The sequence below is a fragment of the Gambusia affinis genome, linkage group LG03 (assembly GCF_019740435.1).
Source record: "Gambusia affinis linkage group LG03, SWU_Gaff_1.0, whole genome shotgun sequence".
Taxonomy (NCBI): domain Eukaryota; kingdom Metazoa; phylum Chordata; class Actinopteri; order Cyprinodontiformes; family Poeciliidae; genus Gambusia; species Gambusia affinis.
In genome coordinates, this window is record NC_057870.1 from 28,238,283 (window position 1) to 28,264,189 (window position 25,907).

Here is a 25,907-nt window from a genome sequence, read left to right on the forward strand (position 1 = left end):
AGGTGAGCAAATACTGAAAGTACTATCTCTGGTAGAATCCTGCTGGACAGCGTGTAATTGCGATATTAGATAAAGTACCTGCAAGAAGACAGTGAAGGGCTTCGAGAATAGCGTCCAGAGTACCTGGAAGTCCCTGAAGATCTGCTCCTGCTGCTGGAGGAGGACTGCGCTTTCCGCCGCTTTCTAGACGACCTGCTCCTCCTCTGCGCACATCGAGCTGCCTTTGGGCATCTCACAACTTCTTCCTCACATCCCAAGGTTATCTGCCCACTGCAAAGGAAACATAAAGACTTTTTAAGGGTAGGGAGTGATTAATTGTTAAAATGAGGTTTTAAAATTAGGTTCTATTAAAAGGTTGTAATAGGTTCTCTTACCTGCACCTTGATTTCTACCCCCAGTAAACAACTCTAGTCTAGACAGTTGTCATAACTTTTTATGTGAACACTATTTTTGTGTTTTTGAGCTATGGTCATGCTTGCATCAGAGGTGTATTTACAAAGAAAACCATGATTATTTACACAGACAATGGAGATTGGAAAACACAAATGATTTTCTGTGTAAAGCACAAGGGAACAAAACATGTAGTGTTTCCAGTATCTTTTATAAGAAGATGGTAAATAAAGCAGTGGTATTTTAGCTGATATTTTATTGAGTTTTGTGTCACATTACTTTTCTAACAGACAGTTACTCTGAATGCAGTCTTCTTACTTGTTCCATTCTCAGTGTTTCACACTGGAAGATCATTAATGACACAGCCTCTTACCTTTACCTCCCATGTAAATAATGATTGGTCTCATTAGAAATAATTGCACAATGCAAAAATACCCACAGTTTAAAGGCTAATAAAATACTGTTTGCAAAAAGCAACTGCGATATTTTTAGAACTGCCTTTATCATTAGCCTGAAGTACCAATTAATCTGGATTAGCACTAAATGTGGACCCAAAGAGAGTCATTTAGTGCCTGATTGCCTTATAATAGAGCCTCACTTAAAAAAAATGTGAGCTATCTGACTTATCTGGCAAGTGCTAGTGAAGTAGCCAGATATAGAAAACGCCAGAAACATACACTAAGTTCCAAATATACACATACTTGCAAGTTCTGAAAACTGAACTCTACATTTTTGGCAAGTATCTGAAAGTTCCAGGAAAGTATCTGGTAGGTTTTGGGAAAATTACCAGTAAAATAAAGAAAAGTTTAGGAACATATTAAGTTAGTTCTGAAAGTTTGCAGCAAGTTATAGAAAATTAACTCTTAAATCCTATTAAAGCTCATTGTAGTTTTAAAACAGAAAGTGTTAAGTTCTGGTAGAATAATTTATAAAGCTGAGAAAAGTTCCAGGAAAGTACTTGCTAAGTTTTAGTAAAATACCTGGTAAATTCTTTAAAGCACCTTGTAAGATCTGGAAAAAGCCGTTGATTTCTGAAGAAGTGCACCCAACTGGAAATTTCAAATGACTGTGAACATATTTTTTCCCCAATAATAATGGACACATTTAGATTAATAATACACAATGTTCACCTCTTGCTGTTTCCACTGAAAATGGTAGCAGAGAAGCCATGTTCCCTGCACGGTTTGCATGAGGAAGCGTAGCTTGTCACAGAGTTCCCTGAATCGGAGCCGTTGTCTCTGTCAGCAAAGCGTTGCTTCTCAGGAGGTGAGGTAAGACGTTGACAACAGTTCCTCTGGTTTTCAGCGACACTTGCTCGAGAAACACCAGTTTTGCTTGATGGAGGTGAGGATGTGTCGTTACCAGAGTCGTAGTCACGTGTACCTTCGGCGTGACTCGAAAAATCCTGAGCTCCTTTCCCATTTACAAGCTCGCTTCCAGGCTTCAACGACAAAATCTGCGAACAGACAAAGAGGCAACAGCTTAAACCCCAATTTGCATGGAACAGAACCTGCTACCTGCTTTGATTTACTCTGAATACACTAGTCCAAAGGCACATATTCCATTGAAAGCACAGTAGAGATTTATTTTTTCTTGGGACAAAAAGCTTTGAAATAGAAAGATATCATGCAAATTTGAAGCATGCGATTAACCTCGAAAGAAAGTTTGAACTCAACTAAAGTCGAAGAAATCAACAAGAAAACTGTTTTGTAAAAAGATCTGCACTAAAACAATTATATGGAAGGGAGAAGAAAAGAGCAGAGAAGAACAAAAGAAACTGTGCGAAAAAACTACCAGCTCTAACTCCAGTGAAGAGGAAAACAGAGTAAACAATAACCCCATTGAAAAGCCTCATTTAAAAAACATTGAACAAACATCACAAAAATGGGTTTTATATAGAAAAGAAAAGGATTGCAGACTAAGAAAGATCCCACCAGTCTAACTAAGAAAGCCCTCAGAATAGGACAGATGATTGCTTTTCTCTCTCCTGTAAGAATACATTTTTAGCCTACAGCGACCTACAAGTAAATCCCTGAATCTGCAGATAGCAGCGACTTACCAATCAAGATTTCCTCCTTAAGTAGGTAAGGTGTAAAAAAAAAAGGGAAGAGCGGGCAACGTAAGTGCATCATTAGAGTCGTAAATTGCATTAAAAAAGACAATAACCCTCTCTTCAAACTCAGAGCCAGTTAGATTTATGTTTTTACATCGTTTTGTTGTTTTCTGGGGGTGGCTATGCAGCGCCCACCACAATAATTTGGCACGCCTCATAAATGCATGTAAAACCCCTTCAATTACGTCACTTTCTCTAATAGTAGCATCATCTCAGATTGAATAATTAAAAAAAAAAACAACCTTTAATTTCAGAATATGTAACACGCAAAGCCAAAAATAAAAAATAAAAAAAACATTTCCATGAAACTAGATTTTGAAAAAGGTTTCCAGAGTTTTAAAAAAGGCCACCAATATGACATCATCTCCTTTACTTAAAAATCTCTTTTTCTCTGTTATTTCTTTATTACTGCAAAGATTCTTGTCACTATTTCCTGATTAATACACATCTGCCTTACCAGAATGGTACGTTCTTTTGTCTTTCCTATTTTGAAGAGTGGCTAACGGAAATGGACTTCTTTGTCCATTTTGTCACAGGAAGCAGGAAGTTAATAGAACAATCGTGTTTTACTGACACTCTAGTCGGCCTTCAAAAGGAAAATTTTCAAAAACAAACAAGCTTTATATATTTCTTAAATATATGACTTTTTTCCCCATTGTACATTGTTCAAATGTTGTATTTTTCTAAAGCGTCCAGACTGACTATATGTCTCTGCCATAAAAAACTTCAATTAATTTAAGGCTATTTACACATTCAGTGCCTGGTACAGCTGCTAGATTTTTTTTCTGTATTGCAAAATAACAACAGATGCAAAAAGATGGTCCAAAAAAACAACAAAAAAACATTTATTGGGCCCTATCCTCCAGAAGGTTTTTGCAGTCATCAGTCAACACAGCATCCACAAGGGACACATCAACAAATCTTCTAGCATTCTCTTTAAGAGTTTCACACAATCTGTTCACACTTGGGGCTAAAAGGTTTCACACATTTTAAACATAGACATTCTTCTATCAACACAGATGCCTTCAAGAAAATGTTGAATCTTTTCAAAATTCCTGAGTTGTTCTTTTGTCTCAGATAACAAATGCCAATTTAAAAAAAAAATAATTTCCATTTATAGAGTCTGTAAACAAATGCATTTAACTAATTAGATATGTTTTTTTTAACTACTTGTAGATTGTTTATAAATAGATACAATCACTGCAGTGTATTCCAGTATACTTCAGTTCGCAAAGTTCCTTTAAAGACTATAAAATAAATGTTGGCATGATTGGATAAATGAATTAATTTACTGAATTTCAATTAAAACCATTTGGTGTGTAATTAAAACATCCATATTTTCAATTACCGTAGCATAATTTAATGATTGCTGGGGAGAAATTAAAGATGCTTCATGCTTCACCAAGCAGGAGACAATTGGTTTAAGGACATAGCTGTTTTTATAAGGCTCTAAAGAACACTGAGAAAATTCAACATCAAGCAGCAAAACAGTTTTCAGCTGTTCACTGTGAGTTTTAGGTAAGGATAGACTAAACATGGTCTAAACTAGTAATATTTTTATAATTTTAATCAGAATACTGTTAGAGAACACCAAATGTAAAGTTTAAGAAAAAAGTAAAAAGCACTTTATTTTGCTGTTAAATTCCAGAAGTTATATAACTATGGCCTGATTACAAAGAAAGAAAGACGAATCTTCGCAGGTGGTGAAAAAAAATAAAATATTTGATAAGAAACCATATAAAACAACCTAGGTTTGAATTGAAAAAGGTTGAACGAATGAACAGTTTCAGTATTGTCAGAGGTGTTTCAAACTGGACCACTAAACTTTTTACCAAGACCCAAATAATTGTGAAACTGTTTAATCTCCTACTAAAAAAACCAAGGACTAACAATTACTTTTTTCCCCAGTAAAATAAAGGGAGAATCCCAGAATGCCTCACTGTTTAGAGGCTCTGTCTTCTATTAGACTAAAAATAAATGAATATATGAAAATGACCTGGACTGAACCTACTACAGCACATCCTTTGTTTGCAAACTATAATGATAATCAACAGATAAAAAGCCTATACTTATGAAATCAAAGATTTTAGTCACTTTGCTCAAAGAATATCTGCAGTTGGTGACACTGTAAAAGAAAAACAGATGGCCATTATGTTTCTGTGCTGCCTTCTAATGTTTAAATTTGTCTCATATTTCTAGTTTTGGTCATTTGATATATCACAGGTATATAAATATCCTTAGATTTATGCATTTCCCACATGGTTTATTTGCCTGTTTTTTTTTTTTTTAGTTCTGTGAAATCTTTATGTGCGGCTGTGAAATCCGCTCCTGTTGCCTTTAAACGCCGCTGGAACATTGTGATTTAGAACAGTAGTAAACGTAAAACATCATTACTATCCTCCGCACCACTTCGGCTTCACACCTGTGTAGAAAAGCTTTTCTATAAAAAGGTAAACAGCTGTTACATGTGATGCTTTGAGATACATCTTGGTTGCAATTCACATCTGAAACAGCTTTGTGTAATTGCACCATAAACATAGAAATCTAAAGCAACTTTAAAGTAGTGAATTTGTTTTGAGATATGCATGTGAATATAGCTTAGAAAACAAAAAACATAAACAGTTTGACATGTCCAAACCAGAGGAACAAGTTTGAACCTGCGGCAGCATTGTAAAACTTGGAAACTGTACTTACGGTGCCCGCTGAGAGGATGGAGCGATATTTAGGAGCCGTTTTACACACAGATTTAGATGCATGTCTCCACTTTGCTTCGGTGGGGATCAACGCTGCTCGGGTTTCCTCTCCAGTCCCTCCCATGGCTCTGAAAGCCTGATGAACCACAGACTTCTGCAGGTGTCTGTGGGGAAATGCTTTGGTTAGTTGACTGTACAACACAGAATTGTGTTAGCGATGCCTGCGATGTTAATGAAGCATACGTGAAGCTGCAGTTGTTTTTGTGGTAAAACACAATGTAATTACTGTTCAGTCAGAAAATGGATGAACATAAAATATTTCCAGTGTTAAACAACCAATAAAGAAGAAGAGTTTCAGTTGTATTTTAAGTACAAGTTGTGAGATTTTATTTAAAAGTATGAGGTTTGATTGTATTTTTCCCAAAAAATTGTTGGTAACCACCAAGCTTTACAGATTTTGTTTTCTAATTATTTTAGCTCAGAAAACAATAAACTTGTTTAACCTCATTTAAAATCTAGGTGTGTTTAGTGTTTCTTTTGGAGCATCCCATCAATTAAAGTCAAAGATGGTTTAACATTTATAGCTAATTTATTATAAATAACTTCAATATTCTTCTACTAAGAACAATCCAAGCTAATGTAACTATGTAGGATCTTTAACTTGGAAAATTGCGTGTGCATTACATTTCTTACTTTTAAATGAACATTTCGTTGCTTAACTTGCAGGATATGTGGCCTGCATCACCTGGCAGTGGAGCTGACAATAGAAATCTGCCCAGTTCTGCAATAAAGGGTGTTAAACCTTTTGTTAAATATAAAATGTTCATGATTGTCTACTGTCATTTGAGAAATAAATTCAGTAAATGTGGAACTGAGAGATGAATGCTGCTGATTATCATACTACTTATTTAAGACACTATTTTCACTTCCACTATTTTGTCTCAACATGTTATTAAATTTATAAACCTCTATCTTTCTCTTTTATTAAATACTGTACTCTGTGTGGGTGCTGCCGTCTTCCCTGAGTTTTTGTCCTGAAATCATTAGTCAGATTTACTGTTTGAAGTGCACCTGCGGTGGCACTTCTTATTCACAATACAACAATCTGCATCAAACTGAGGTTAAAGTGAAAGAATTACCACTTTTATCCAGCGATTCCACTAGCAATTACTCAAATGTGATCAGAAAAAATGCCACACCACAGAACCTCTTACATATCACCCAAACCCCAGTAGTTCACTCTATTTCATCCTAACTGAGCGAATTGATCAGAGAAGTGAATTTGTGGCCATTTTCTGTGAGGCCGTGATAAGAGTTGGTTATACTGGAGCAGGAGGAAGTCACCTCTGTCTTATCAGTTTCTGCTGCAGTGAGACCAAGACGCCTCACGCTGATAAGAAAAAAGTGTTGGGGTTGCAGGGAGGGAAGGGGGCCCTACCTGTCCCCCGTGAAGGATCTGGAGGAGGAAGCGTACGACTCCGACCTCCTGTAGTGCCGCCTCCGACGTGAGGAGTGAGTCCGTGAACTGGTGGAGAGCAGAGAAGAAAAGAAAAAGAGGAGAAACGAGGGCTGAGAGTTGAAACAGAGATGAAACAGTTTAGAGATACAAAAAAGAAAGTGGACTTGTAGGGAGATAAAATGGAGTTGCTGCTGTTAAAATAAGCAGTTATTAAATTCGATGCCATGAAAAAGCTTAAACACTCCTGGAATCTTTTTCACAGTTTATTTTGTTACAACTGCGAACTTTGACAAAAGAAAACTATATGTACTTTTTACATTTTTTCATTACAAATAAACATTTGAAAAGTCTGGCATATGTGTATTTAGTACGGAAGAGGGTAAGCGAAAAACACATTCTGACTTTTTTCTCAGAATTTAGATTTTTGATTTCAAAAGATCAGGTCAGAATTCTGAGATTTGTTTTTCAGTGCTACTAGCCCTCTTTCATAATTAAGGAGTCCTTATTTTGATGCCCCTAAATAAAATCTAGTACAACCATTTTCCTCCAGTTGATGGAAAGATGGTTGGAAATAAATACAGGCTGATTGTGAAGGAAGATTTGACTCGGCTGTGGAAGTTCACCTTTCAGCAAAACAATAACCCAAAACATTCAGCCTGAGCAACATTTGAAGAGTTTACTTGAAAGGATAATCATGTTGGAATGGTTAGTGGGAATTCAGACATTAATCCACTGAGAAAATAAATGTTTACAGATGCTATTAATTCAGCCTCTCTCGGTTTGAGCTGTTTCACAAAAAATGTCGGGGAAAGATTAGATGTGCAAAGTTGGTAAAGACAAACAGCTCTGTGTTTACACAAGGAGACAAATACAAATGCCACATTTTAAGATTTTTATTTGTAAAAAAATCAAAAACAGTAAAATTTTTTCGCTCCATCTTAAAATAATGCCACCATGATGTGGATCTGGAGCTGATATATCTCTGAGGGTCTTCCACAATGACTCTTTATGACACTGGATAAAAATGATAAAAGACCAACTAATGTTTTTAAGAATAAATACATTAAACATGAAGATTTTTCAGAAGGTTTAATTGCATAATTTCAAACTATTTTTGTCATTTGGTTCAAAACTATGTGATTTTTACAAATTAGCTATTCTCTTTTTACAATGTTTACATGTTTTCTCTTATTTCCAAACCTAACCAAAGTAAAAAGTAAAAAGTTCTTTAAAAATAACATATTTTATATAGTAGATATTAGTTTAAAATCACAATTTTTTCACATTTGCAGCTCTAAACAAGTTTTAGTTAACTGAACTGGTCATTTGAATTGCAATGGTTGAAGATCCTTGTTCTATCATATAAAATACCAGTAAAATATATTAATGTTTGTGGTTTTACCTTGAAAAAAAAAAGTAAATTAATTTATAAGGCACTGCTACAAAACACTGATCTGGTTGAAAGTCAAATTAGGAGAAACTGCAAACTCACAGCATAAAATTGGCTTCAGTTACCCCCTTTTGATATTTGCTTTACTCTCTTTGTGGCTTTGGTATTTTTCTCTGTGAGGGTTTGTTTTTATCAGCTTGAAGAAAATTTCAAAGCTGTGGTGCCCTTACATAGTTGTAACATCTATGACAAGCCACAGAGGAAGGAAGGAAGGAAGGAAGAAAGGAAGGAAAGGATACTCCAGATGATTCTGATGCAACAATCCCAGACTGACCTTTTCTTGTGCTTGCGTTCATCCTTCCTCTTACATTTTAAACTTGAAGAGCTGGAGGGATCAAGGAGAGCAGAATAAGCCGGAGGTGTTTAAAACTGACAAAGCCTTCACTGTCAGCCTGCCTTCGTGCTGATACACTAAGAGTCAGGCTTTATGGTGAAAATCCAGTAATCCTCCTGCTTGCATGTCATTGTCACACCACATTTAAAACAGAAACGTATTCTAGATAAATATAATTTTTTTTTTACTACTACAGGCAATACAAACATTAATGATAATATTAAACATAAAAATACCTGTGTTTTGACTTCTTAGAGGTATACCTGGAATGTAGAGAAAGATGATTTGAGTCACTTTTAAAAAAATAAATCCATACCAACAATACAGTAATGATAAAGAAGAAATACCTATGGCGCTTGCTTTTCTTGGAGCTCTTCTTCTTCTTCTTTTTCTTCTTCCTCACTGGTGACAGACTGTGTGAAGGAGACCTGAAGAGAAATAAATAGTACTAATGAAAGATAAACATGAATTCTAATACTTCTTAATTAAGCTGAGTTTAATTCAGTTCACATTAAGTTGTTTTGAATGTCAATATTTTACAACAAACCATTCATTTACATTACAGAGTTAGATTTGTGTCCATTGGAATCTAGATGAGTTCAGTGAAATCATTTTCAAATAGATGTGATTTTAACTCAGTTTAATCTGATTAAATAAAGGCATATTGAACAAATTTCAGTCCCTTGTGTTTATTTCAATGCAGTTCTGTTGACACCATAGTTATTCCTAATATTCCTAATAGATGCACCCGATTTCCATGCAATTTATCAAATTATCTTAAATCCAGTAGTCAGTTACAATCCAACTGAACTAATTGTTTTCAAATTAACTCCCTATTACTTTGAAAACATGGCTTTCCAATATTTAGAGCAATAGTTAGAGCAATTTAACACATTTTGTCCTAGTTCAATCATATTATATTCCAATCTAATGCAATTTATTAAAAACAGACTAGTTCAAGTATGAATAATCCAGTTCTGTTGAACTACAAAATTCCAAATCCATTGTCCATTGTATGCTGATTATTTCAAATTAATTCCAGTGGAATCTCATTAAGCAGAATGTAAGTCGTTGTGGTTAATTAGACAATTAATTTAAAGTTTGTTCATTTAAGTTAAAACAGTTTTATTCAAATTGAACATTGTTGCAGTTTCTTTAAAGGTAATAATTGAAACTAATTTGAAGTCCCAGCAGTTTATTTCATTACAAATGATTGTGGTGCAATCTACAAAGATAAAGTTAAAGTGAATCAATTTTTTTTAGAATTTATTTATTAATTTATTTCAGTTCAGTCCAAATAGAGAGTCAACACAGTGCAGGTCACTACATTTATAAATTAATTAAAATTATTAGTTCGATGCATTACAGTAAAATTGTATTATTAAAATGTATAAATACTTTCAAATCTTTGGTTTCATGGATTTACTGCATGTTCATTGTTTTCTGCTGTTTCAAACACCAAAGGCCTGCAACATCGCAGAACTGGCAAACTTTTAAAACTCACCTTCTTCTTTTTCTCTTCCGCTCAGACTTTCTCTTCTTCTTCTTCTTCCCTTTCGCTCGAGGGGAGAGGACACCATCAAAGGAGCGTCTGTGGGGCCGAAACAGAAGGAAACCTCTGCAGTCACTCATGAGACGTGATGGATGACGTTCAGCACCAAGAAGCCAACAGAGACTAGTATTGCAGATTAATCCAAACCTATAAAATAATTATAAATCCTCAAAGAAAAAACAGTTGTTTATTATTTATTAGAGCCACTTCAGGGGTGTTCAAACAAGATATGCAGCCTTTAAACCTCTGAAGTAAAGATCTGTTCAGTTACAATAGGATATTGTAAGATTGTGAAAAAAACAAAACAAAAAAAAAACCCTGCTCAGCTGGTAACTTTTCTGGCTTGTTTCATTTCTGTCTGCTTGCCCACTCCATGATTTTTTCAAACATGATTTACCTGTTTCAGCTGCTTTTACTGAGATTCTAAACTGTAGTTCTTAACTGTATTTGGTTTCTGTTTGGTCCAGATTAAGGCTGTAATTGATCTCCATTTATCTGTCCTTCGGCAGACTGCCTTTTTAAAAAATACGTTCACTTGGACTTTTTAGATTCTTTATGAGTGTGCCACTTTTCTAACATTTTAATCATATAAACTACTCTCCACATTTAATGTGTACCACTGCACAGTCTTCTGCCTGAACACACGTTTTCCTTCAAGTCCTTGTTATTCATCTTCCTGACTGTTCTTTTTTTTTTTGACTGAATTTATCATTACACAGAAAAAGAAAACTGTCAAGTTCCTTATTGTGGTCAGATTGATTAATTTCCAGATGCCCACCTTTTCCCTCTGTCTGGAAGTGAGACATCTGAGAAAAGAGATGAAGGACTTCAAAAAGCACCAAAGGCTTACTGTGCGGTCCTTTCAAGGACAGGAGCAAAGGCAGTTTGTGAGCGAGCCAAAAAGGTGATGTGAACAGAAAGGAGATTACAAGACAATGAGGCCTGAGAAATTGCCAAAAAAAATGGGATGATTTTAAAATGATACAGATTTTATTCTCTGTGACTGACTGATGAAAACTTCTCAACAACATAAACACTCCTAAAATACCTGCTGAATGTCTGATCTCTAATATTTTAACCATTTTACATGAAGAGAAATAGTTAGTAATCATAAACACAACAAAGTTTAGGAAAATCAATCTTTAATGGATGAGTGAGGCGGTCCTTTCAAATCTTCTTAAAAGGATCCTGAGGGTTAGAGGACCAAAACGTTTGGCAGTAGACCTACAAAAATCTTCCTCTCCCTTTAGCTCTAGATTCCTATGGGGTTTCCATGACAACACAAGCAGATCCTCAATTCAGATTAAGGAAATTAAAGATGCAAAATAACCATAAAACAGTATCTCCACAAAAATGACTTAAAGACAAAATAAACCCCACATATGCTTCCATGTCACAGTCTTGTTTTTCATGACTTTGCAAGGAAGCATCAAACATATCTATCTGTCTGTCTGTCTATCTGTCTGTCTGCTCACCTATTCATCAATGCTATTGACAAGCTGGTGTACTTTGATTACAGCGTATGATAAATGGCATTACCATGTGAAATAAACAACAAATGCCTTTATAATCATATTTCCAGGATTTGTCAAAATCCTATTACTGCTCATTCAAGAGTGATGCTGCCATTTATTTGCAATTTTAAGAGAAAAATACCACTTTTTCCTAATTTTAAACAGGAGCGTTGGATACTGTATCATAGTGAACGCTTAACGGAAATATGCAACCACTGAGCTGTGGAAACTGTGTGCCAGTTTCGCTGGATCCACAAGAGTGTCCTGTTGTAATAAATGGCCCTGCTTGGCGTCGTCGGCAGTTCAGGAGCATTAGGAACTGAAATGCATTAGACCTGATTAGACTCAGCAAGCCCAAGTACCCTCTCCTGATAATGAGAACGCTTTGTCACTCATTAACACTTTGGCCATTCTGGCCTTGTAGTGAGAGAGCATTTGCATTTCTTCTGGCCAGCAGAAACGGTTTCTCTTGATGAGATGGAGGGAGGAAGAGAACAGTCGTTTTCCAGCTATGTAGGAAACGAAACTCAGCGCAACAATTGTGAATAAAAATTGGGATTTGAGGACATCAAATGAGAGCTCAGCTGAATTTACTTAAGGAGTATTTTTATGTTTTTTCCCAGTGTATCAAAATACCTTCTCAACATGCCTTTATATGTAAGCTACGCACTTTCCTTGGGATACAGTAGAAATTGTGTTTCTGGGTTTATTGTCTAATGAGGTCCACTTAAGGTTTTTGACAAATGAATGCTTTAACTGATTTGCCTCCAGTTTTTTTTTCTTTGGTGCAAACTGTTCCCTGACTTCTTCACCCACCACTGTGCTAATCTGGTTGAAATCTTTCATGACTGGTCGAGACTCAGCACTTCTAAATCTGACAGAACAAAAATCACAAATGAGGTTCCTCAAGTGTCTATTCTCTGACCTCTTTTACTAAATATAGAAATGTTCCACTTGTTTACAAGATATGATTAAGAAATCAGGCACAATTTTCTAATCATATCTGATAACACACAGTTATATCCAGATTTGGATAGTAACTGGTTACATTAACTCAACTACACAAACTTGAGTAACTTAAAAAAACACTTTTAGTAGTATTCTAACTACGCTGTCATTTTTACATTTACTTGAGTAATTTAATTATGAAGTATTGCGACTTTTACATGAGTAAAATTTCTGGATTTTCTACCCACTGAAAAAAGAACAAACATGTTTTAATAAAAAATTCACCAGACATTTTTGGCTAATTTTATTTTTTATTTATATGAATTATTGTCATTTTCATCCTTAAAATATCAAATTTCCACTTATGTCTATTTTTTGACATAAGTCAATCATTTAATATTTTTAAATATTAAATGATTAATATTTTGATCAGTCACTCAGTACTTGAGTAGACTTTTTTACCAAATACTTTATTGCTCTTGAGTAATTTCTTGGATGGGTACTTTTTACTTTTACTTAGTATTTGACTTGATAGGTCAGAAAAGCAATTGCTTACAGATCAGGATTCAAGTTAACTCAATGAGACCAAAGCATATATTAAATATGCTTTGAAGGTTTTGGCCAGTTTGCTATATTCTTTAAAATATTGCCAGAACAAATGGCTTACTGTGGAAACAGAACACAGAAAAACTGGAGTTTGACTTTATTATTAGCATTTTTCATTATTATATGGGTATTTTCACTGCTTTCTGTAGCAAATCAATCAGTTGACCAAAATAATACCAGCAGAGTTCTGGCCAGCAGCAGGAAACAATCCCAATCTTTAAATTACTACACTGGCTTCTTGTTTGTAAAGTGATTTAATTATAATTCAGGTTTGAAGTGTAGACTCCTCAGGTCACCAGAGATGTGATTACAAAAAAAAATGAAACAAGGGAATACATCATGTAGGTTCTCCTCCACAATACAATTTTCCTGAAAATATGTGCAAAAAGCCCTTAAAAACAGGAGAATAAAGCGTTTAAATATTTTTGGTGTTTCTTTCGTGTATTTCTGGTCTTTAATGTGATTTTCTCTACCTCAGTTCTTTATATAAGGCATTCTGAAATGCCGAGTGTACGCTTTCCCTGAAACCTGCCTAATATTTGCTCATTAAATCTGACATGCTGTCTTTAGAAGACGCGAAAATCAGTTTAATTTTATAACTAATGTTTGATTTCTCCGCTGAGTTGAGCTGCTGCGATCCAATTAGCAAGATAGCAATCCGAAGAGAAAGTGCTTTTCCCAATAGAGGACGTTTCTTTCTGGCAGCACTTTGTTATTGAGACAAAGGGTTTGGAAATTTTTGTAGTTAATTAGCCATTGAAAAACATAAATAAATGAAAACAGCACAAACACAGTATTAATCATGCACTATTTGTAAAAGCTTTTGGGAAAAGCATGATTCTTCTGCAATGCTTCACGGAGGCTGTAGGCAGTGAACCCTCCACTCCACTGACCTTCTAGTCAAAGGCATTGGTGGAAAAAGAAAATCTTATGTCTCCTTTTATTTTTTTTATAATGCCACAAGAGGTGTCTAATGTATGAATATACACAGATTTTTTTTTCCACCCAATTATAAATTAAATCAAGTTTTTCCCTCTGTGGCTTAATCTATCATTTTTAATGCATCATAGACTAACAGGCTTAGGAAACGGACTTGAACAGAAGGCAGGTTATTGTTGGACAAATTTATAAATGGCTGTGAAGTGGTGAGCTGTGCAGTGCTGGCTGCAGGTATATAAGCAACACATATAGATGTCCAGAGTAGTGCACTCTGAGCAATTAGGACAGCCATAAAAGGGAATACTGTGACTGTAAATTTAGAAATAATAATTATTGTTTCTATGTGTTTGTTGGGGAACTGGCTTCTGAACAGAGATCAGGTAAAGGTTCAGTTTATTAACTTTTAACTATTTTAGTCTGTTTTTTATTGGACAAGGCTATAGAAGGTGAGGTGGAGTTTGAATCCAGAAGTTGTTTTGTTTGATAAAAACAAAGCATTACCTGAGCTCAACTAGAGTGAAATTACTTTTGTAATTTTTTTTCCCTGGAATATACTAAGACAGAAATGAAAATAATTAGATTAGTACATTTAATTGCCAGAATTTTTACATTGGATGCATTTATGTTGTTACATTTTATAACTTCACCTAAATTATCATCTTCATCTAATTTTAGTTTATTAAAAACATTTCAAATGGAGGACAAACATTAAATAACTGGTAAAGAAGATTTTAAAACGTATACATGTTTGTATATATATATATATATATATATATATATATATATATATATATATATATATATATATATATACAGTGATGTCAGTAACGCGTTAATTTGTAACGCGTTACTGACGTCGGACCACTTTTTTCAGTAACGAGTAATCTAACGCGTTGCTATTTCAAATCCAGTAGTCAGACTACAGTTACTTATCAAAATCACTGTGCGTTACTATCTTCTTTTGTTATTTACCGTAATCGTATTTCCTCTACTCGTCTTGTCGAGTGACCGACGTCTCTATGCGACAGAAATGTAAACAATGGAGGAAGATTTTGTTGGTGGAAAAACTGGAACTATTTTCAGTTTCTGTCGCCAAGTCCGATTATTACAAGCGGCTTTGGGCTTCATTTTTTTTAAGTCGCTTGCAAATTTAATGAGCGGCGGGTTGCGCCTTTTTGGGCTCGTTTTTGAACGTGAAGTTGCTCATTTGGGCTTGGAAATAAGCAGAGACTCATAATAAATCCCAGAATTTGTCCGTCATTAAGGTAGTTTTACTCAGTCTCTCCCTGTCCATCATTTCCCCGATGATCCGTCCCGCTGTGTCTTTGTTAATGTCAAGTTAATGTATTACCTCTGAATGACGTCGAGCTGATTTGCTGTCAGTTTGATTATGAGATCACAGTTTCCTTATGTTTCTGAAAACTGACTGTATTCTTAGAGATTAGACAGTTAGTGTTCACTCCAGAAAACCCCACATCATTCCATATAGGCAATATGAAAAATGTGTTGCTTAACAAAAACAAATACAGTGAGAAATTAAAGGCTTTAATAAAGAGTTCTATTTTCTAAAAACGTTTAGCTTGCAGAAAGGTTCTACCACATAAACCCTTGAGTTTGAAAATGTTTTAAAAAAGTAAAATGCCCTTTCAGGTGGAAAAATAACTAATCAGAGGTGACATCTTTTTTAAAAAAAGGCAAGGCCGTGACTGTTCATGGAACTGTTCCAGATACGCTGTGTATGAAAAACATCATGTTTTCTCTTAGTGGCTGAAAGCAGTGAACTGTCGGGTTCCAGACCACCAGTAATGTCTGGGTTGTTGGTAATGGAGCAGCAGAAGGTTGATGGAAGATGGCCTTAAAACATTTTGTTTCCTCTAGTACGTTTTGGACACATAGGGGACCATTGTAAAGATATTACACACTGAGTGATGTGACCCAATTTCCTGCCTTCATACCAGGCGCAGTAGTTTATGAAATAAGCTACAACTGTGACCTGTTAGGAATTTTAAACACAGACGTCACAGAGGAGCAATTTGGTGATGACACAAAATCCCATTTCTCTCTTCGCACCCAGTTCTTTTTCCTTACATCCAGCTTTGTAAAATCACAAATGTTTATAAGAGGAGAAAGTGTAATTTTCTTAAAAATAGACATTTTTCAGAGCTACTTGCACAAAAAGTTGGGTGTATGAACAATTTTCTGGAAAACTGTTCTAGTTTTAAGTGTATTTTTTGCCCGCCTATTGGTATTATTATCAACCATGCGTCATAGAAAAGATAAGGTGAACACAGTCATATTTCTTAACGAAAAGGCCTTTTATGGCCACAGAAGCCATTATAATGTGCACTTAACTGGTAAATACTGTGCCTTCAATTGAGATGATCTTAGCAGGAGTTAATGGTGGCTTTTTGTGTAAACTGGGTAAAAATGAAACTCCTTATGCAAGATTAGAAGACCATGACTTAATGGAGGTAGAGGGTGTGAGGAATAAAATGTAATGTTCCAGGAATTATATGTTGCTATACTGTGACATGTTGTATGACTTAGACTGGCTCAGGCATATATTTTCTCCACAAAATGTTGCTATTTTATAATTTAATTTTGACCTATAGTGTCTGTTTTTTGTCACAAAAACTCTGAAAAGTTTAGCAGTCATTTGGTTTCTCCTTGGTGATAATATTAAATAAAACTCCCTCTAATGTCTGTTTACATACAAGAAATGTGTAACACCCACAACAAATCATTTCTGTAAAACATTTTCTGATTTCACCATGAAATATGAACAATTTCTAAAGATTTAAATAAAATTTCACTTTTGAACCAAGTATTTGCCAAATTAACCAGGTGTCTGTTTAGACAATGTTCAGAAATGAAAAAGTTAACATAGTGAGTTGAATTAAATGAAATAATACTAAACCAACATTGCAATGTGACCATTGTTAAATTATAAGCTTCAAAGCATGCAGAAACCTTGTTAAATCCAGTTATATTGTATGGTTTTGTGGTTTAGGAGGAATTTTGAATTTTTGAAAATTATTTTGACAGAAACAATGTTAACTATTTTTCAACTGCAGTCCCCAGACAACAAAAACAACATATATCAAACAATTCAAATACAAATATACTCCAAAAAACTAGTGAGAGATAAAGGTAGCAAGTGTAAAAGAAAGTTAGAAATATCTAAAGGTCTCTGATATACAGCAGCAGTATGATTATAAAATAACACCAGAAATACATACTGATAATTGTTATACACTTTCAAAATGTATATTCATGCAGTTTAATTAATTATGTCTAGTTTTTTTTTTCTCTGCAGATATTCGAAGGACCAGCACCACAGGCTGAAGTTGTCATTGTTCACTTTCCTTTTAGTCAAAAGGCAGTTTTGAAGTGTGAAAAGCATATATGAAAACACATCAATCACATTGATATAAATCACACAGAGAAAAGTGTTAATTCCCACAGTGTTTCATAGTGGAGGCTTTCGAAGAAGTCAAGGCCCACTGGGGCCACTTTTCAGCCAATATGGATACATCCCAGAGCTGTTGCATCAGGCAGCTGAAGGTGCCAAGTATAAACGAAAACAAGAATAAAAAAAGGCTTCAAGAAAAAAAACGTTAGAAAGTCACATTTTTAAGTTTTTTCCTCATACTCTTGGGGTTATGCCAAATAACTTTTAGTTATTTAACCGCATACGACAGAAACTTTATTATCAGACGCCTGCATACCTCTGTGTTTCATTCATTGTAAAATTTTAATACCAACAGTTGCTGCAGGGTAAAATTCAGTGAGCTTTATGTTACTGATGCAACCTCAAATGTGCTTCACACATCCCAATGTTCCCCCTGCCGCGCTGCTGCAAACGCTTTGAAGCTTTTATATTAATGAAGAGGTCCTTACCTCTGATTAAAAGAAGAAGAAAAAGGAAAAAGAGAAGAAGACTCCCTTACAAAAAATCCCATGAAAATCCCATGTGATTCACATGTGAATCACATGTGAAAACATGTGATTTTTTTGGTGTGATTTTCACTTTTCACTTTGTGAAAATCACATGTGATCACATGTGGAAATGTGTGAATCACATGTGGAAATGTGTGATTCACATGTGGATCACATGTGATTTTACCACGAAACGTTCCAAAATCACACGTATTCATGTGCTTTCACATGTGATTCACATCATTCACATGTAAAATTTGTGTAAACCACATGTGGATCACATGTGATCACATGTGATTTTCATGGGATTTTTTTGTAAGGGCTTCCAGGTTAAGATTTCCCTAAAAGTAAATCCTAATGATGCACAGTAAAGTTTGACACCAGATTCTTTCTTTTTGTCCTCCAGGGTCGACCTGATAAGACTTTTCACTTTCAATTCACCAGAATACAGAGATTATTCTGCTTTTTCTCACTTAGAGTCAGGCCCTGAAGAAATTCTGTGGAACAGCAGAAGTGGTTTATCATAAGCACTGTGATCTACAAAAGCAAAGCAGAAAAACAAAAACAAACCCCTACCATTCATCACCAGCTTCGCGTCACTCTCATCAAAACTCCTACGTCTTTAACATGGATTGATTTCTAAGTCCTCTTATCTCTTCCGCAGCGCTTGTTTTTTGAGCTTAGGAAACGCTCTTGATGATTTTTGAAGCATTTCCTTTTAGCTTCAGTGAGAGCACAGAGACTAACTCACATTCTGGCCCTGCGGTGGCTGTGGTGTTTACGTCCGCTCCCTTTGATGCAGCCGTTCCTGTCTACTCTGTCCACCCGCATGTCAGCAGCTTTCCGATCGTCTGTCTGAAGCGGCTGGTAGGATGTTGTTGTTTCTGAGCTGCACAGGAAACAGAAAAGAAAAAAAAAAAGAAAGAAAAGACACATTTAGACAGAAACACTTTTTTGCACTTCAGCAAAATGTCAACATTCATGTTTTTTTTCTTAGTTTCCACAAACCTAAAGCTTATATCAGACAACAGTGTAAAAGAGGATATAGCTTGCTTGGTAAACGCTATTCCCTCCAGTCTACTAGCCATACGTTTTAGTCCCAACCTTTTCCTGCTGGAAGCTAATCTCCAGGAAAAATGGAGGTCAGTGATTTACAAGTCAAACTGATACGTCAGTTGAAATGTAGTAATGTACATGCTTCCGCTGCCTTGACATTTAAGTAGTTTTGTTTTTTGTTTCCAGGTAGAGGTGATGCAAGTTGTAGCAATAGATTAAATTCTACCATGTTTTTTTTATCAAACATAGCAAAAAACAATATTTGAACTGCAGGTTTTCTTTAGCTAGCAAAGTAAAACCATTAAATATTTCACACGCTGACCCTCTTTTGCAGTTTCAGTGGTTTAGTGGTTTGATATGATGTAACAGTTATTAGAAATGCTACCTCACAGCAGGAAGGTTCTGGGTTTGAATCCCAGATAGTTGCTTTTTGCATGGAGTTTGCAAATTCTTACTAAATGTATCAGAAATCAAAGTAAGGTAAAAACAAATTATTTCCTGCTTCAACATATTACTGCAACAATCCTTCCACAAACAATGTTCATCCACAAATGATTTGATAAATTGAGTTATTTGATGTGGGCCTGCAGTTAAAGCCCTCATAAACATTCTCTGTTTTAGTCGCAAGAGATTTGACAGTAATTACAAATTCTCCTCTTCAGCGAGTGGCTTCAGTCTGATTGTAATGAGAAGATAATCAGAGCAAGAGATTAGTCCATCAGCACCGTCTTCTCCACTTCCCGCTGCACCGAGCAGGCAGGAGCCGTCGCTTTCTATCTTCCTCGCCTTCATTTTCGGGGGCCTCTCAGAGTCAGAGGAAGTGCCCCCTGACAGGGATCTAATAATGTAAAACGGCAGACTGCGTGCTTCGACATGATCCAGTGTGGGGAAGGTGTTAGGGGAGATAAGACAGCCACCAGAAGGATGATTAGTCTGATCAAGGAGGCTGATGAGGAAGACAACCTTTAAACAAAATGGTGATTGGACAAATTTCTCCTTGTAGGGGCAAATAAACTTCTGAAATGAAAAAAAATGTGTTTAAGTAGATTACATAAGTATTTAAAGAATGTATACATAAGTATCTGAGTAATAATTTATTGAACTTATGCTCAAAAGTACCCTGAAAAAAGAATGGAGCTCCAACTTCAAAAAACGTGTTCATTGGCCAGGAGAAACTTTACAAACTTAATCTATTTATGTTTGTTTAGCATGACAACTTAATAAATTAAATTGAATAAACTTAATTTGACTTGTTGTGACCAATTAATACAATCTATTTAAGTTAAATCGTTTTTCTGAAAACCGATGTGACAATTAGTAGTATAACAAACTGAAAGAAAATAGCTTAAAATTAAATGAGTGGAATGGAGTACTGTTTATTTGGTGGCATTGACTGGAAACCTTGTTGCACAAACAGCTATTTACAAAGAAATAAAATAACCTAATATTGAAAACTTGCTTATAAATATTGTATTTCAGCCAACAAACAGTTTTAAATGTTTCACCCTAGTTCTGTAATGGACTTGGTAATGGTGGCGAATATTGCAATACATTTTTCCGATAATAAAATCTGTAGGTAAGTTTTTTTTTAATCTCATGATTTAAGAAAAGTTGTGCTAAAGATTTTAAAATCCTATTTGCAAATCATTAAACATCCATCCATCCATCCATCCATCCATCCAGCCTTTCAGCTAGCTAGCCAGCTGACTCTCTAGCTACAAAGCTAACAAGCTAGTTAGCTGCTTCTAGGAAATCCCAAGGAATTCAGATTATCAAATTTCTCCAGAAATATTAAATTCAAATATACTTATAAGTCCCAAAGGAAAATTAAAAGATGTTGTAACTCCTCAGAGTTTTAAGCCAAATTAGTTGCAATTGACATTAATTACCTAGCAAGAATTAAAAAAATAATCAACTCAGAAAAGTGAAGCCTCTTCACACTGGTATAATTTACAGCACCACTCATTAATAAACACTTCTCAGAGAAATATTGTCTACAATCTTTTCTCCTCACATCCTCTATTAGCATTTAAATTTGATTAATTTGAGTTTGTATAAAACTGTAAAGATAATGTTCTATAATATTAAATATTCATGTCAATATTTCCACAATACTGGGAAAAATGGGTCTGTGGAATTAATCATCTTGAAAACTTTTTAATTTTATTTGAGTGAATATCATTGCCTGGACCAGCGCCACACTGATTTGTTTCACTTCCTTTTAGTAGCTGCTCATCATAATAGCAGCTACTAAAGAACAATAAAACACTATTTTAAATCTTTTCCGATTTACTGTTAAAAGTGTTATTAAGGGGGAGGTTTAATTGAATGTGGAGTTCTTTGTTTGTTCTGCATGAAGATGTTTAATTATGTTACAGCCAGTAGAAATAAAAGCTGCTTGCTTCCTGTGAACATCTGGACAATAAACACACAATTATCTTGACACAGAGGAAGAAAAGGCAAAACATTTGCTGAGAAAGGTTTGCTTTGTGTAGCCGAATAAAGACAGAATGGAAAGTGACCCAAAGGTTTCTCCTTTTACTCGACTTCTTTCTGCTTTTTTGTTATTTGCGACTAGTTTAGGAGTAGCAGTTGATGACTTCTAAATGAAATCAATTTCAACAACAGCAAATGTTTGCCCCTTCAATCTGGCCTTTGATATTTATATCCTGAACCTTTCAAGCCATAAACACTTTTTGTATCTGTTCAGCAAATCCCTTTCTTTCACCTCTCCCTCATTCACACACCATATTGTATACATTCACTTCCTCCAGTCTCTGAAGCAGCTAGAAGTATCGGAGAGGTCACTGCAAAGCACGTAGCTGACAAAAAGGCTTTAAACGAATGCAAGTAGGGAGCGGATTAAATGACAGCTCGCTTGATGAGGAAGAATTATGTGGACGCTAATCCTGGAAAATCCAGGCAGTGTTTGTTTACCATGAAACAGCTTGAAACAGGTAAAAGTGAGACTGTGGGATCAACTCAATCCGTAGCCGAAATGCAGCTCGACAGAAATGTTTGCATGGAAAAGTACAGACATGGGAAAACGTTCCACTTTTTGACTTTTTGACCCCTTTCTCTCAGAAGATGAGTCACGCTTTACGAGCACACCTCCTTCTGTGATGAGAAATTCTTTGAAAAAAAGAGAAGTGATCATCCTGTCACTTCCTCTTGTTCCAGTTTTTGTCACAAGGGCAAAGTCCACCTCCTCCCAGTGTGATGCTCCTCTCTGCTTCTTCCCTCACCACTGTCGCTGACAAAAAACAGATGGTTCAAAATCATGCAGCACACAGGACAGAGAGAGCGGGATTTTTCACCTCAGTGTGCGCTAACACCTAACCTAGCAGAAAGTGCTTATATATCTTCACTTTTGCCGAATATATTCATACACTTTCAATTCACACTAGAACGTGAGATCTTCCTGTGGTGCATGAATCAACTTTCAGTTAAACCTAAAGTTACTTGTTTTCTTATTTGTTCAATACAATGCATTTCAGTTGTCAAATTTTGAAGATTTTATCAGCATTAATAGGTATAAAATATTTTCATTAAATATGTTGTCTAAATGTTTTACCCCTTTTATTATATCATGTTACAAAAATAAGAGCCTTTTCCATTTTCTAGGATATCTGGATTGCTTCAAATGGTTGTTTGTCCTTTTCCTTTTGGAAATATTCCCACTCGGCTTTCAGAAATGTATTAATACTGATGCTTTTAAAGCAGCTGCTGCTTTTAATGAAATATACACATTTCTTAATTTTAAGAAAAATCACACCATTTAACTGTTTTAGAAAATCATTTAAACTGAGGTTTCTGAATAATCAAAACTGCATTCATGTTTTAAATTAAGATATTTGAGTTACTAAATGTTTTTTATATGGTTGTGATATTGTTTTTATAATTGCAACTAGTAAAATTACTAAGCATTTCTTTTAATTTTATTGTATTCTGTGCAAGATTGAATTTAGTAAAGTTTGGAATTTTCAAATCTCAGAAAATTTTGACACGCATATACATAGAAAACTACTTTAGCCAATTTTTTTCATAGAAGCAAACATGAGAAAAGTATAAAAGATATAAAAAGACTTATGAATGATGTACAATTTATTAGCAAGATTAATTCATTCTTTAGTGATTGTCATAAAGGTAGTTTTTTTTTGTGATGATGCTAAGAATAATGAAAAGAAATGCTAACAAAAAGCTAATTAAGAGTATCTGAAGCTTGGATTCACTGCAGCATTCGGAAATCCATTCAAGTTTGTGTCTCCGTTATCCTGGTTGCCATAGCAACCAGGATGGTGCTCCATTGCCCTGATTGCGGTAGTCAAGACTCCTCAGGCCTATGAGAGCAAGTGAATAACAAACTGTGGCAAACAAGTCAGGAAACACACCAGAAAGGATCAATACAACCAACGGTGAGGCGACGGCACAAAAAGAACATCTGGCTCTGGATGAATCAAACCTCACACGGTGGAAAATTTATAATCTGAACTGAATCCTGTGATCTGTTTTTTTTTTTTTGTAAAATTTCCAAATAATATTCAGATTATAAACCAATTTAAACTTGATGACTAGTTCATCCAAAAAGCACAAAACAAATGTTGACTCTTTTTGCTCAAACATTGCTATTTGCAGTGGAGTGTGCCTCAGTCTAACAAGCTAATTATACAAAAAGGTTGCCAAGTTGCCTGAATAAACATAGTTACTTATTTATAGATTTATCACACCTCCGTCGTCAAACAATGAAGAATGAGCTGTGGAGATTTAGGAAGGATTTATGTTAAGACACTAAAAGTGAAGAACTGATGCACATATTTCTTTTTCTTCTCTTCCAGGTTTAAATTAAGTTTTCCCCAGGCTTTTGTGTGAGGTTGAGGGAGGCTAATAAACTTTTAATTATCCCTGTCAGGGAAATGTGGAACAATTGATCATCATTATTATAGGAGTGATGATAGTTGAGATAATTACCAGGGAAAGAGATGATCTACAGCCACAATTAAAACCCCCAACTGGGTGGTCCCAAGTCAAATAGCTTTAAATTACAGTCAGAATGTTTGTCCAAGTTCTGGATTAAAGTAAAGAACAACTTCATCACCGCTAAAAGGACACGTGTAATTAAAGCGACACAAGGAAAATGAGAAACATCTCTCACTTTGCTGGGTCTCAAAACCTGTTGAAATAATTCAGTGTGACATTAAAATGGATACTTTTAGGTCAAGTGCAATTGATTACAAGTTAAGAGATTTTATTACAGACATTCAGCTCAAGGAAGAACAGGGTGCTGCAATTAAGCAGCAGCATTCAATTAAGCATTTGACCAAAAGAGTCAACCACAAGATTATTAAGATTATCTTCAGATCTTGTAAAAAATGTCAGTAGGTGTCAAAACAGGCTTTAGTATCAATGCTTGACATTTAGAAACTGGTATTCATTTTGAAGGCTGCAGAGTGGCTGTTAAGGCTGTTGCCTCTCGGTAAGAAGTTCAAATCCCAGCTCAGATATTTCTGAGTGGAGTTCACATGAGATCTTTGACAAGTTTCACTCTGCTTTCTCAAAGTAAATTACATCATCTTTACTGCAGTAAAGATGAAGTAATTTACTTTATTTTAAGTTTCTACTTACAGTATAATATGATCTCAGGCGACATTGGGAAACTCACAGTAGAGGTTCTGGTAGTTTCTCACATCTGATTTTGATAAAATATCAAATAGTACTTTGATGATCCGGCTTCAGGAAGCGACGGGTAGAGAGCTTTTACTTTTCTCTTTCCAGCAGAAAAGTTGTTTTTGAAAACAGATCATAATGGCTGCAAAGGGCTTATTGTGTGGAGCACCTCAGGATGTAGTACTGGGACCTTTTCTTCTTCTTTTCTTCTTTGTTCTCAATTATAATACAACCAGACTGGTATTTTTCCTGGAAGAGATTAATTGATTTGGGACAAGCTTCTCTAAAACTTTGCACTTTGGGCGCTAAGTTTGTTAAACATGGAGGGATAGGCGTGGTTTGGGAATTAAGGTTACTTCTTCTCTGCTGGGGCTTAACAAACAGTCTTAAAAGAAATGGGGATATAGCAATATTCATAACACAAGATTGAAAAAAAGCAGAATCTTTTATTAAAATGATGTAGAATTTTCTTATTCAGCTTGAAAATAAAAAAAGAACAAGCCTGATCCTCTCTAATCAGTACAGAATGCTGCTTAGAGACTTTTAACAAACCCACAGAAGAGACAACACTTTATTACCTCTTTGTTACTTTGGCTGCTGGAGCATTTTACAGTGCATTTTAATGCTGTGCTGTCAAGCTGCAACATATACATCTGACCTTTCCAAACTCAACACCCCTTCTTCTTCTCTGATATCTTGTGGTCAAAGGCGGTCTGTAGCTTCACTGATAATTTTTAGGACAAGAGGAAATAGCAGCAACCCTCAGAGTATGAGAAGCCTCACATTTGTCTTTACACTGTCTAAGGATTTGGGCTGTATGAGTCTGGAGATAAAGTAAGACAATCTAGTTCTGTTTTATATTCTTACTGCAGAGATTTATGAATAAAACCTATTAAATGTTCTAAAAATTTTAAATTAATAACAACCCCTGTGTCACATGGAGATGGTTGAATCATCTCTTTGTGAAAAATGCTTGAGATCTTCATCTTTTTACCTTCCACTAGTTGCAGTACGCCACAATCAGGAGTGACTTTGAAGACAAGTCAGATTGGTTTATTCAATTATTGTGTCCTGTTGATAAACTGGGAGCAACATAATGGCTTGATTAATTTCCTTATCACGGTGAGCACAGAGAGTAATTACAACCAAATCCACAACTTGGTGAACCACACATCAATCAAATTAAAGCAGTCTCCGCTTGGCAGCAATCACTTTGAAAGACAGCAAGTGAATTTGTTGAATTTGTTTTT

At 35.2% G+C, this 25,907-nt stretch overlaps 1 protein-coding gene across 2 annotated transcripts in view; it reads right to left on the bottom strand.

Moving 5' to 3' along the window:
- srrm4 (serine/arginine repetitive matrix 4) overlaps window positions 1-25,907 on the bottom strand; it is a 57,743-nt gene that overhangs the window by 6,863 nt on the left and 24,973 nt on the right. Inside the window, exons 2-10 of one of the 2 annotated variants that reach the window (XM_044111955.1) lie at window positions 18,689-18,826; window positions 9,944-10,030; window positions 8,787-8,867; window positions 8,676-8,702; window positions 8,380-8,430; window positions 6,635-6,721; window positions 5,198-5,360; window positions 1,521-1,846; window positions 124-270 (exon numbers count right to left, since the gene is read on the bottom strand). In XM_044111955.1, the coding sequence (XP_043967890.1) occupies window positions 124-270; window positions 1,521-1,846; window positions 5,198-5,360; window positions 6,635-6,721; window positions 8,380-8,430; window positions 8,676-8,702; window positions 8,787-8,867; window positions 9,944-10,030; window positions 18,689-18,826 (1,107 nt within the window). Of the gene's footprint in view, window positions 1-78; window positions 271-1,520; window positions 1,847-5,197; window positions 5,361-6,634; window positions 6,722-8,379; window positions 8,431-8,675; window positions 8,703-8,786; window positions 8,868-9,943; window positions 10,031-18,688; window positions 18,827-25,907 lie in introns of both variants that reach the window. The other variant, XM_044111954.1, reaches the window with a different exon arrangement.